The 13020-nt window shown below is 36.8% G+C and overlaps 1 protein-coding gene across 1 annotated transcript in view; it reads left to right on the forward strand.

Annotated features, from left to right (window-relative positions):
- Positions 1-13020, forward strand: part of TTC39C (tetratricopeptide repeat domain 39C) — a 36329-nt gene that overhangs the window by 20572 nt on the left and 2737 nt on the right. Inside the window, exons 7-12 of the mRNA XM_086609235.1 lie at positions 5681-5774; positions 6612-6719; positions 7256-7365; positions 8050-8173; positions 11066-11163; positions 12226-12330. Coding sequence (XP_086465361.1) covers positions 5681-5774; positions 6612-6719; positions 7256-7365; positions 8050-8173; positions 11066-11163; positions 12226-12330 — 639 coding nt within the window. The remainder of the gene's footprint in view (positions 1-5680; positions 5775-6611; positions 6720-7255; positions 7366-8049; positions 8174-11065; positions 11164-12225; positions 12331-13020) is intronic.

Below are 13020 nucleotides of genomic sequence, written 5' to 3' on the forward strand. Positions count from 1 at the left end.
ACCAGGATGTTTTCTGTTGCTAAGGGTGAGCTCTGACCCAAGCAGAAATATATTCACTGAAAATGTGTTTCTGAATGCTGTTGCAGTGTTATTCAAACACTGCAGCAGCCTCATGGTTTTTGGCTGAGTTATTCTTTAAGAATCTGTGATAATACAAGATGGTGGTGAGTACAGTAAATCACTCAACTCTTTGCCTCCTGCTTTTGTCAGGCAAGAATATTTCTGGAGCAATTACATTAACAAGAAAACCTAACACAAAAGCACAAACTCAGACTGTTCAAACCCTTCATCTCAAAGTTGTAATTACAAGAGCTAGTCCAGATCTTGGTATTGATGGTCATTCCTTGCTAGGGTTTGCAGTTAACTCTCTCAAATACAGCTTAATATTTTGAGGGAGGTAGTAAAAGTAACAGAACAGAGGGGCAGGCTTCAGTGACCTATCAGATTTTGCAAGCATATTCTTGCATGGGATTTGGATGTTTTTCTTTTCCTGTCTTTCTGAAAGCAACAGTTCATTTGGAAATTACACTGTCACAGGCAAGCTGTCAGTCTTTGGGAAGTATTGCTGTTGGTTCCGAGTGGGAAAGATTTCAATGGTTTTTATTCAGTTATATGCATATTCCATTCTTCTGGTAAAAATCAAATTTGTTAGGAATAGCTGCACAACAAATGTAAGTGCAGTTAAAAATGTTAAAATGAAGTCTGAAAGTGGAGACTGTTGAGATGAGTGAAATAAGAGAAAGGAGAGGAGGAGGAGGATCTGGGAAAGCTGGCATGAAAGTGCACTAGAAAGTTAAAGGTTGCACTGGTAGGCTGATCAAATGACTCTTTTCAGAGAGTAGGTTAAGAGACTGCATATTAAAAAAAGCATTTTTCCTGACTTCTGTGTAATTCATTTAGGCTGTTTTTTATGGATGTAACTATTGCTGTGTTGGCTTGTGATTGTATGGTAGGTATTCCAGTCTCACAAGTATTTATTTGTGCATGTCTGACTATTTCTATCTTTGAAATACTTTCCACTGAAGCTGAGGATGGTGTTTCACGTAAGCTTAAGCTACTAAAAACAAGCAACAATAATGTTTTGTACTTATGCCTAAAGGGTACTTAAAAATGTGATTAGTATAATAGCTGTTGAAACCCACTGGTCTGAAATCCAGAGTTTCCAGCTGTACACTTGGGCCTTTTTATTACTGTGAAAATAAAAATACTGCCATCCATTATTGTCTAATATTATAATTATGTTAATAAATATCAATTTACTTTTGAAACTGTGGCTTGGACTATTCAAGTGTGGTATTGTGACCGGTAGTGAAAGATGGGCATGGTGGTAGCATGGGAGAGGGCAGAGTAAAAAGGTGGTGTTCTGAATCTTACTTATTTCTGCTTTTTAGTTTGCAATTTTGCTTTACCTCCCCACACCCCCCTAATCGGCAACACTTTTTTAAACTCTCCATCTGCTTTTATTTTAAATAGTACAAATCACCCTACTCAGAAATAGTTTAATAGATGCATAGCTTCATGTGGAGAAGGGTAAGGGTATAAAGGAAAAATAAAGTGTTTGACAAAATTGTGAACTGGGCAAGATGGCTTCTTTTTGGGAACAGACTCTGGATGCGTATATATAAACAACAAAAAATGTCTGGGGCTCTGACAGAAAACTCAGGTTCTGAGGCTTTGATCTGTAGAGTTCAGTTGGTATAGGTGCACGTTAAGAGACTGAAGGAAAAAGAACCAAATACTGCAGCCGATGGGCAAAACACCAGTGGTACATTCAGATGTGCTACAGTGTGTTTGATGTGCAGGCTGGTGAAAATGCACAGTGGTATTGTGGGCTTAAATGCAATGCTGACAAGTACACTTGCTCTTTTAGTTACCTTTTGTAGACATCTTGGGATCAGTGGTATCATTTTTATTAAGGCACGGGAGCGTGTGGCATGGAAAAGTAGACTGGGGTCAAGAGTAATAATAAGCATTGAGAAGTCTTCAATGAATATTCTGGAATAAAGTCACAATGATGTCTTAAGAAATTTTCAGAGTTTGCGTAACGTTGAGGTTATGCCCCTGTACTCGGCACTGGTGAGGCCGCACCTGGAATATTGTGTCCAGTTTTGGGCCCCTCGCTTTAAGAGAGATATTGAGCTCCTGGAGCGAGTCCAAAGAAGGGCAACTAAACTGGTCAAGGGGCTGGAAAATAAAACTTATGAGGAGCGGCTGAGGGAGTTGGGGCTGTTTAGCCTGGAGAAGAGGAGGCTGAGGGGAGACCTGATTACGGCCTATAAATACTTGAGAAAAGATGGTGGGGAGTTAGGGGAAGGGCTCTTTACATTAGTGATGGGTGATAGAACAAGAGGAAATGGGCATAAGCTTAGTCAGGGGAGATTCAGGTTGGATGTTAGGAAGTATTTCTTCTCTGAAAGGGTTGTCAGCCACTGGAATAAGCTGCCCAGGGAGGTGGTTGAGTCCCCATCCCTGGATGTGTTTAAGAATAGGGTGGATGAGCTACTTGAGGATATGGTTTAATGGGGATTAGGGATGGTTGGACTCGATGATCTCTAAGGTCTTTTCCAACCTAGAAATCTATGAAATCTATGAGGTTTATTTTCAGTTATTTGTGCTAGGCTATAAAATACAGAATCCTAGTTTTACTCTATTTTTTTTGGCTTGTCTTGGGAAAAGTGGCAGGGTGGTTGAGGAGTAGGAGATACAGGCTTTAGAATTTCCATATAGTGTCCTCCAGTGTAAATTTTCCACTTAATTATGAGCATGACTTCTTAAAAGCATTACAAATTCATGGTACTGATTGAGAATAGAGAGGTCATGAGAGGGAAAGTGTCCTGAGACTTCCGAACAACTCTAAGGAGAAACGAGTGTTTACTTGGGAAGCTGCCTTGGTTTGGTAAGCTCTGGAGATGCTTAGTTGATGGGTTGAGGTGTTACGGGTTTTAATCTGAATTCAAGAAATGTAAGGTTATGGTTCTCACAATAGCTTTAATAATCCCCTTTGTGATTATGTAGTTCTATATATTAATCTTTTTTTGCCTTTGTATTATATCCAAGAGGCATGAGTGATGTCTGTTGAAGGAATTACAAGTGTGTGTGTATATATATTTTTATTTTTTTAAATCTCAAGAACATTGGTTTCAAGTGCAAGCCATGATGTTATACTTGCAGACTCTTGGGACTTTGTAATTCTTTCTGCTTATTTTCTGAAACAGTAAATGGATAGTAATTAATTTATTTTAAGAATTAACACTAAGAGTAGAAATTCATGTTTCAGCATATTGTTGCAATCCCTGGAGGTGATTGAAACTTCAATTATTAAGGAATATTTCTGCAAGATACTTACTGAGCTTGATACTTAAGGAAAATTTAGGCAGATGTCAAAACACTTGAGAGATCTAGACAGTTAGAGAAATAGATTATAGAAGATTGAATATTCAACTGACTGCACCTGTATATTACTAGGTGGTCAGTATTTGATGTGCTGCCCCAGGCTGGTGTATGGCACTGCAGACAATGATGTTATTGCTGTTAGTCATTGTGTGGAATAACATACCCTACAAATAAGTGATTTATATATTCAAACTTGTGGGGTTTTTAGAAAGCAAAGTATCTTTACAGAGGATGTGAAGGATACTTCACTTTCTCAGAAGCATTCAAAACATAGATTTACTGAACTTCTAAACTTATTAGCACAAAGATAAATTTTTAAGCTGACATTATTTTATTTTTTTCTATAAGACTGGGCTCATAACACTTATTTTCAAGGAAGTCGTGTTGAGTATTGATGTGGCATCAGTAGAGTAATATTTAGTGGAGAGAATGTGCTGCTACAGAAGTAAACAAGTTGTACATTGTTCAGGCTTCCTGGTAACTTTGGGGGCAAATATAACTCACCCGTCTTTGTGTAGTATATTCTTCTGTTACATCAACAAGCATCTTAGTCTAATCATTGTTTTATTTTCTAAGTGTACAGTGCTTATATTGGTACAGCTGTGGATCAGTTGGGCAGTTGTGCTGTCTTTGTGTAATATATATGATTTATGGTTAAATTGTTCCTTAGCAGCTAAAATGTTTTTTCCTGATGAGACAAAGAAGAAATAAAGAAAATCACTAATAAAATCACTTTAGAGTTCTGCGTGTGTGGTCTTAAGATAAAACGCTACAAATTTTTAGAGGAATTTTTGAATTCAGTTATACTGGAATAGCATGACAGGTTAGGTTTTTCAAGGGTTTCTTTCACTTGCACACTTAGCCAGCCACTCTTCAAGAGTGGCTTCAAGATCCTCTGTTGTATAAATTATTATAATTGTATGTGAGAATAAATATGGAAACACTATTAAAGTGAGTATAGGCCAAATTGGGATATATAGTGTATCTGTGTATAAAACTAATTAAATGTTGATTTGCATCCCCCCCCCCTTTATGATAGTCGTTACGGAGAAGTCCCATTATAGACTGGGAAAACTAGAAATTAAGGTATTCAAAAGAACTATCGTTCTAGTTCTTACAAAACTGTCAGCCTCTTTTTGCTAAGCTGTTAGTAACTAATTATTTTATCCAAATGTTTTTTTCTCTTGTATGTCTTTTTATCTTCCTACATGTCGTGCAGCATTTATGAATGTCTATTAACTTGCTTAAAGTGGTTACTAAGGGATGTGGAAAAAGGTGAAATAATTCAAAATAAATAAAATTTAAAGATGCTCTTATTGCACAGAGCTGAACTTTATAGGCAGATACTAAAAATATGACTTTTAAAGGTAGAATGACTAATAAGAGTAGAACTGAGATTATGCAAAAGCACTGCACAAAACCAATGAATTTTGGACTTAATAGCAAATAGAAGGAATATAGCCACTGATTTTTTTTTTTTAAGGTTGAGAGATGATCTGAACTGGCTGTAAGTTATTGGTGATCATTATTACATTCTTAAACTCCTTTTCTATCCCCCATCCTCTTTTTTAACTCCATAGTGTTCTACCTTTCTCATTTTATATGACTTTGAGTGCAAGTTCCTTCCCGTGTGTTTTAATTTGTACCCTTGCACATGGTGGAGCTGATTGTTAGTACCTTGCAAGTGAGCGCATTGCATTCTTGTCTAAAGCTTCATTTAAATATAAATCTGGCTTGCTTTGTATTAGTGATTCTTATTTCCCTTGTCTCTTATAATGTGACTTTTGTGTTATGTTTCATATCATGAATATGAAGTACGTAAAAAATCTCTTCACTACGGGACTTCTTTAAGATACTCATTTATCATTGTAAGTAAAGGCTTTGTCATAATTTGCCCAAACTTCCATTCAAATGTGATCAGGTCGAGAGAGCTGGGAGGAGGGAATCTGTCCGAAGGAATTGCAGTGTGGAGCTGGTATATTGAACTAATACTAGCTCTTCTCCTTCGAATTGTTAGCTCTATGGTGGGTTTTAGCTCATTTAAAATAATCTAGAATCTGAAATGAGCTTAGAGATTTCCTTTCAATGGGACATTATGCCTCTTTCATCTAATCAAACCAAAGGCCGTAATCTGTAAGACGCTTCAATTACTTTTTTAACCGTGTAGCTATTTTTAAATACCTGTTAACAGAAATCTGAATGTTTTCTTTATCAAAATCAAATTATTCAACAAATTTTAAATTTCAGACATCTGAATATTTTTTTTTTCTTCTTTCACTTTTGTTAGTGTCAGATCAATAGTGCCTTGACCTCATTTCATACCGCTTTGGAACTTGCAACAGACCAAAGGGAGATTCAACATGTCTGCTTATATGAAATAGGTAAGTTGGATATGTTTATACTATAAATAGCTCACTTTCAAGTTTAGACTAGCGACTTCAGTGAACAAACTGGATTATTTTTATCAGGATTTTAAAAAAGGTTTTAGAATACTACCCTTTGTCTTGGATGAAATGTGGTAATAATCCTGTGTTCTTGTTTAGGCAAGTAGAATTCAACAGTTTTTCATAATTTTAAAGTTTTCTGTAAATACAAGGTGATGCAAAATCAGAGAGTAGACTATAGAATCAAGACCAAACTGTTCACATGCAGAATATTATTAAAAAAGAGAAATTAATTATTCTCATTTGTCTGTGGAATCACCATTTCTGTGCCAAAAAATTATTGGTCTAGTGAAACTTCACAGTTTGCAGGACCTATATTTCGTGTTCATTTCCTTCTATCAACAGCAAAATACACTATATGTTCTTAATTTGCATACAGATCTTTAAAGTGGAGAAGATACATTACTCTAAGCTTTAAATGTGTCGCTTTAAGGGATCTTGTCACAGTGGGGAAGAGAAAAGAAGAGTAGTACCTTTTTAAGTTTCAGCATCCTACAAGATACAGTATTTACATGAATAAAAAGAGCGCTTTCTGTGTAGATTCTGAAGTGGATTCATAGTTTTGTATGGAATCTTAAAATTTAAGATTTCTTGGTAAATTTAAAACAGAGTTTAGGTGTATGTCACCGATTTGTTTTGTTTTTAGCTTATCCAGATATCGTTGTAACTGTTAAACTAGCTCCAGCTCTCATAACAAGCTATGTGTTTCAGTAATGTTGGCACCAAATTTGAATTACTGTGCTTTCTCTGAAGTTTAATTAGTCTTGGTTTTAGGTTGGTGCAGTATGATAGAGATGAATTTCAAAGATGCGTTTGAGTCCTTTGAAAGGCTTAAGAATGAGTCCAGGTGGTCTCAGTGCTACTATGCTTATTTAACAGCAGGTGAGTATATTCAATGTGTTGGATAAACGATAAATCTGTGATGTGATAAGATTTTGGCACTGTTTTGTTTTGGGAAACTTACTGGTGCACATAATGCCTTCCATACTGCCTGCTGCTTATGCAACTTTATGCCAGACTTGATTTAAATAATTATTTTTGTTTATATAATGTACACTTGCATGCATCCACATTCATGTGCATAAGTACTAACCCCCCCCCCCCCAATATAGATACAATTATGGTTGTTAGTGTAATGTCAGGTCATATAACAGTGTATTGCAAAGATTTAATAAATAAATCCTTAAAGGCTGGGTGATACTAGTTCCTCAATGGGTATGAAAAACAAGTACTGACTTGTTAATGATCATAGAGGGTTCCCGGGAGAGTTGAGATTTGCATGTTTGTCAAATCCCCAGTGTAGATCCTTTCTGGAAGTGAGTGTCTTTTTACCTATGATTGTATGATATCTAATCTTATTTTTCCCCTGTTTCATATCCCTGTAGTGTTAACACATTCTTGCTTCTGTGTTCTTACAGTGTGTCAAGGAGCCACTGGTGATGTCAGTGGTGCTCAGAATGTGTTCAAGGAAGTTCAGAAGCTTTTCAAAAGGAAAAACAATCAGATTGAACAATTTTCAGTGAAAAAGGTTTGGTTTAGCATAGGCTGACTTGTTTCAGTCCAGTAATTACACTTGGTAGTTCTGTTGGATTCTTTATCAGTATTTATTTTTGAAGGACATGTCTGTTTTCTCCTATGTTGTTTCTGTAGAATTAGTGGGAAGGATTCAGGTGGAAGAACAAACCTGGCAAAAGAAATGCCAGGTTTGAAATGAAAGCTATTCTCTTTACAACTAAAGTAATTATTAAAGATAAAAATACAGGATACTGTAGTTGCTTTGGTAATTTTCCATCTAGCTTTGCCTTTATTACTTCTTTTTATCTTGTATTGTTTGTCAAAGCCTTGGTTCTTCTTAAAAGCTCTGAGTTGTCCAGGAAATATGTCCCAACTGCTAATATTGCAGATGCTACCCTTTCAGCATCCAGTCAGTGTGTACTTGAGTTTGTGAAATACTGTAAAACAAATCTAGGCTGCATACAAGAAAACTTTACTTTTAATCAATATGTAAACCCTTAAATTAATTGAAAGATTTTGCTTTTTAGTCTTAAATCCTTTAAGCTAAGTTACCACCAACTTTATTTTTATAAAATTGTTGGATGCTTTCAGGAAACAGTTAAAATTACTGTTTGTGATATATTGTTTGTGAATATTTATGTTCCTTGTAAGCAGACAGATGATAAATCACCCTTCTCTATTTCTCCCCCCTTTGCAGGCAGATAGATTTAGAAAACAAATGCCGACCAAAGAGCTCTGTGTCCTGGCATCCATTGAAGTATTGTACTTATGGAAAGCCCTTCCAAACTGTTCCCTCTCGAACTTACAGCATATGAGCCAAGGTATAATACAGTTCCTTGATTTATTTATTTACTTTATTAAATTAGGTGTATAATTTTCTTCTGTTGTGTGGAGTAGCTGATTGTTGTAGCATGAGAATTGAAACCTGTGTGCATGTGTGATAGCAAAACAGTTTGAATAATAATAGAATAATGACCCATTAAGATTCAACTTAGTGCTTAATTTTTACCATTTTTATAGGTTTTTGGGAGAAGTTTAACTGCCTCACTGCATATAGTTGTTTTTTTAATCAGTTGTGTTTGCCCATTGTTTAAAATGAAACGAGTGCCGTAGTTATTGTTTGAAGTCACAAAGCAAAATTCAACTAATTTCAACCTAGCTGCAAGATAAAAACCAAACCTTCCAATTGATTTCTGCATGTCAGTTTTCTTCTAAGAGGAACTATGTAACTTGTGAGGTCAGCTACGACATAAGGGTTCTGTTTATCTTGGCTGCTGGGACCATCTTAGTGGTCAAAGGAGCGTTTTATGGTTGCCCCTTTTTTTTTCTAAGTCTCTGAATGTCTGTCACATGAAGCGTATAATAGTAGTGTTTATCATGATGTTCTCAGTACTCCTCCCTTCATCCGGCAATCAGTCTTGTTTGCATTCTGCAAACAGTTTCAAGTTACCTGCTCATTTAGAAAATAAAACAAAAAATGTCTGCCACAGAGATACTTTCCTTTTTTATGTAATTGTGAACTTTCAGGGATTGTACATGATTTTTATGTTAAAGGCTGGTAGTTGTCTCACTTAAGTCGAGAGTCAGAACTGGTTGGGGTTTTACTCTGTTTTTAAATTGAGATAAATTATCCATTTAAATTGTGTGATGGCATTGGGTTACGTTTGGATCCCTAGTTTTCTAGTCCCAAAGGCAGCGGTGAAGGCTTTAAAATTAGGTTTACTTACGTAAAAGTCATAGAATGGTTTGGGTTGGAAGGGACCTTAAAGATGATCTAGTTCCAAGCCCCCAGCCACAGGCTGGGACACCTTCCACTACACCAGATTGCTCAAAGCCTCATCCAACCTGGCTGTGAACACTTCAAGGGATGGGGCATCTACAACTCCTTTGGGCAACCTGTTCCAGTGTTTTGGCACCCTTATTGTAAAAAACTTCTTCCTTATATCTAATCTAAATCCGTCCTCTTTCGGTTTAAAGCCATTGCCCCTTGTCTTATCATTATATACCCTTGTAAAAAGTCCCTCTCCAGCTTTCTTGTAGGCTCCCTTTAAGTACTGAAAGGCTGCAATAAGATCACCCCGGAGCCTTCTCTTCTCCAGGCTGAACAGCCCCAACTCTCTCAGCCTTTCCTTATAGGAGAGGCGCTTCAGCCCTCTGACCATCTTCGTGGCCCTCCTCTGGACCCGCTCCAACAGCTCTGTGTCCTTCTTGAGTTGGGGACTCCAGAGCTGAATGAAGTACTCAAATTCCAGGATTTTTTGGCTGTCATTTGGCTTCAGAACAATCAGTTTTAGAGGTTTGAAAGAGTATGTACTTCTCTCCTGCACACTCAGAAGCAGTGTAGATCTTCCTTGTATAAGCTTCTGGCCAGTGGTGCACTTTTAATGTGAAAGCGCAGTATAGATTAAAATTCAGAGATATGCTTCTTTTAGGGTATGACACTGACAGATGTGTCTGCATCAGCGGTATCTGGTTGAAGATTTTCTGCACAGTGGAAATGTTATTGCTGCACCTTATGCATATCTCAAGAATGATGAGATGATAGGGGATTTATTTTTTTTTTATTTGCTTCCTCTTCTCTTGAATAATTGGAGTGTAATTTGCTCTGGCGAGTTTCCAGGCTTTTCCTCAGGGCTAGAAGTTGATTTAAAATAAAGGAATTAATTTGTGTCCACATATATCTCTAAAATGCCAAGTAACTTGAGACTTGCAATACAAGCAAGAGTTGACAGCCTTGTGTATTGTGTGGTGTCCAAATACGTCATGGAGCCAACTCTTACTTATTCATAGGTGGTTTATTTGGGTTGTGAATTAACTGTGTTGTGAATGCACAGCTAGTTAAGATCTGGCAGGGTTTATGAGATGAGACAAAATGTGAAGTTTAAGGAGCTCTTGCTGCTCCAGGGACAGCAGTTCAGCTCCTTCTGAAGGGATAAAAAGCCCTGCAGGCCTGCCTGTATCTCAGCCTTTCTGGAGGTGACGGTGCAGACAAGTGCAAATGGCTCCTTATGGAACTAGCCTTAATGAAAGAGCTGTCGCTAACAAGCTTGATCAAAGTGGAACCCGATTCATCTGGAGACTGTTATGCGCATCATGATTCAGTTCTTTCTGGAAGCAGAGGCACAGTCTGTCCTTGGATTGTGGACTAGCTAAGGTCTGGCAAATAAGCCTTATCCTCTCATCAGCACTGAGAATTGTGATGCCAAAATACCGTAGTCTGAGTTTTTAAGTCCAGTACAGATTTTTGTGCGTCTGTCACTTGGCTTCAGCTCAGTACAAATGAGCTTTGGGTGAACTGCTTGCCCTGTGCTCTTTGTAGCTTGGACTAAGTATTTTTCTTTCGGTATCAGTATGTTCCCGTGACACCAGGAGGTGGTGATCATCTCTTAACTTTACCTTTTAGTGAATATTTCAAAGACTAGAAGAGAAACGGATTCTCCTCCTCTTGTGAGAACACACCAACTGCCTTTGACTTAAACTCATTTGTTCCCATTAAGAATTGTTCTCCTGAGTGACAGATAGCTTGATGAGGTTCATCCAAAATGGGTTGTATTTAAAAGAAACCAAATTACCTTGATTTATATTAATGTTACTAGCATCTTCTTTTTCTGATTACATTTAATCATCAGGCTAAAAGTCACCGTAGACCACAATTCTTGTCTAAGGAAGGATTTCAATCCATCTTGTTTGTTTACTAGAATCTTTTCATTAAGCTTGTCAGGATGTTGATGATTCATCGGCTGTTGGTTTGAGGAATTTGCTTCTTGGTGCCATACACAAATGCTTAGGAAATTCTGAAGATGCTGTTCAGGTAAGTTGTTAAATGATACTTTCCATCATTAATCCTATTTTATGAGCTATTCTGTTAAACAGTAAATATCGTTCAGTGAGAGTGTTAAGCAAGCCATTAGTTTTCAGTGTTGTTGATCATACTGTTTTGTGGATTCCAACAGAGTATGTCAGGTTCCTTTCAGATTTTTTGTAGCATGTCTTCATTATATTCTGTGTTGTTCATTGAACGTAGAATCATAGAATGGTTAGGGCTGGAAGGGACCTTCAAAGGTCATCTAGTCAGTTAACATAGTTACTTTTACGTGGTAGTTTAAATGGCTTGTAGGAGCAAGAGTTAAGGGGAGGCTGGGAAGAAGAATGGAAAAGTTCTTGGCTGTGTTGGATTTACTTTGTCCAACACAGAAAATTCAACTTTAAAAAAAAAAACCCACAAAAAACAACAACCAAAAAAACCCACAAAACACCAAAGCAAAAAAAGAAAATCCAACAAAAAAACTTGGAGTTTGACCTTTCAAAAGCATGAATTCTGCTTCATCCACTCCAGACCTGTTAGACACTGAGAGGTGTGATTATTAGCACATGCCAAAGAATAATTTCGCCACTGCTCCGGGCTTTCATTTGTAGGCATAACTTTTTTTTTTCTCCTCAAAATAGAATTCTATTCACATAAGCAACAAGGGAGCTGATGCTGGCTTTAATTTTTTTTTTTCCCTGCTTCTCTCAAGCTTATCTTAAATAATCCAGGTATTTAATTTCTGATGTTGAAGTTCCTTGTTAGATCTAATATTTTTTTTTCAACATGAAGTTGGAAAACTCTTGAAACAGTCAATATATTACTTGGTAAAACTCCAAAGAAATAGTTTTGCCTTGATACAGTGGTGTCAGTGAAAATCTCTGGGTCTTTGGTTAAAAAAATCTCTACCATTGGAAATTTTTTATATATTCTTATTTTAGCTTTGGGCTAATTTCTAATGCTTAGAGTTGAACAGTACTTCTGGATTTGTTTAAAGTATCAAACAGTCAATTTTAATGTATTACTGCAATCTTTTTTCTTTTTTTTATTTTATTTTAATTTTTATAGTTTTTTCAGCGAGCTGCTAAAGATGAACAGTGCCGTCAGAACAACTTATATGTCCAGCCATATGCTTGCTATGAACTTGGCTGTCTTCTGTTAGACAATCCAGAGGTAATAGCGTAACCTGTTTTTAAACTCTTAAAATTAGGGTGAGGAGTCAGCATACCACTATATGAACAATGAAACAAAGTTCATCGGTGATAACGTATGTTAAGTTTAAAAAATTTGTTTTATACCTACCGTAAAGAAACTTTGTTTGATATTTATTTATTTATTTATTTTTCAAACCAAGAAATGCATTGTGTTTTAGGTAACAATATTTTAATTTTTCAATATCAAGAGCTATAAGGACAGCCTGAGGAGCTGAGTTATCTGTTGATAACACTGCAATGACTTGTTTTGTTGTTACTGGAGTTTATTTTTACTTTAAAAACAGAGCCCAAGACTCTCAGGGATTCTTCAGGGCAGCTGTTACATTCCTGACCATTAGCGCGGTCGTTCTCTAGCAATAAAACAATCAATCTGCAAACCTACAGCAAGCAGTAAAGCAAAAATTTTGATGAGTGTTGCACCACATTGTTTTGTTTATTGTTTAGAACTTTACCCCAAAAAGCGCCACAAAGACTTCTCTTTTCATCTCTCTGATCGTGCCATGATGCCCTTTTTTTTTTTTTTTCGTATATGCCTTGCAGAAACGGTGTATATAAATACTGGGGTATGGAAATGCTTCTGTCACCCCTCAAGATGCAAAGACCACTCCCCCACTTCACTTGCCTTAGTGTTCCTGCTGCTGGTGGCAGC

Source organism: Tauraco erythrolophus, chromosome 3 (genome assembly GCF_009769465.1).
Source record: "Tauraco erythrolophus isolate bTauEry1 chromosome 3, bTauEry1.pri, whole genome shotgun sequence".
NCBI lineage: Eukaryota > Metazoa > Chordata > Aves > Musophagiformes > Musophagidae > Tauraco > Tauraco erythrolophus.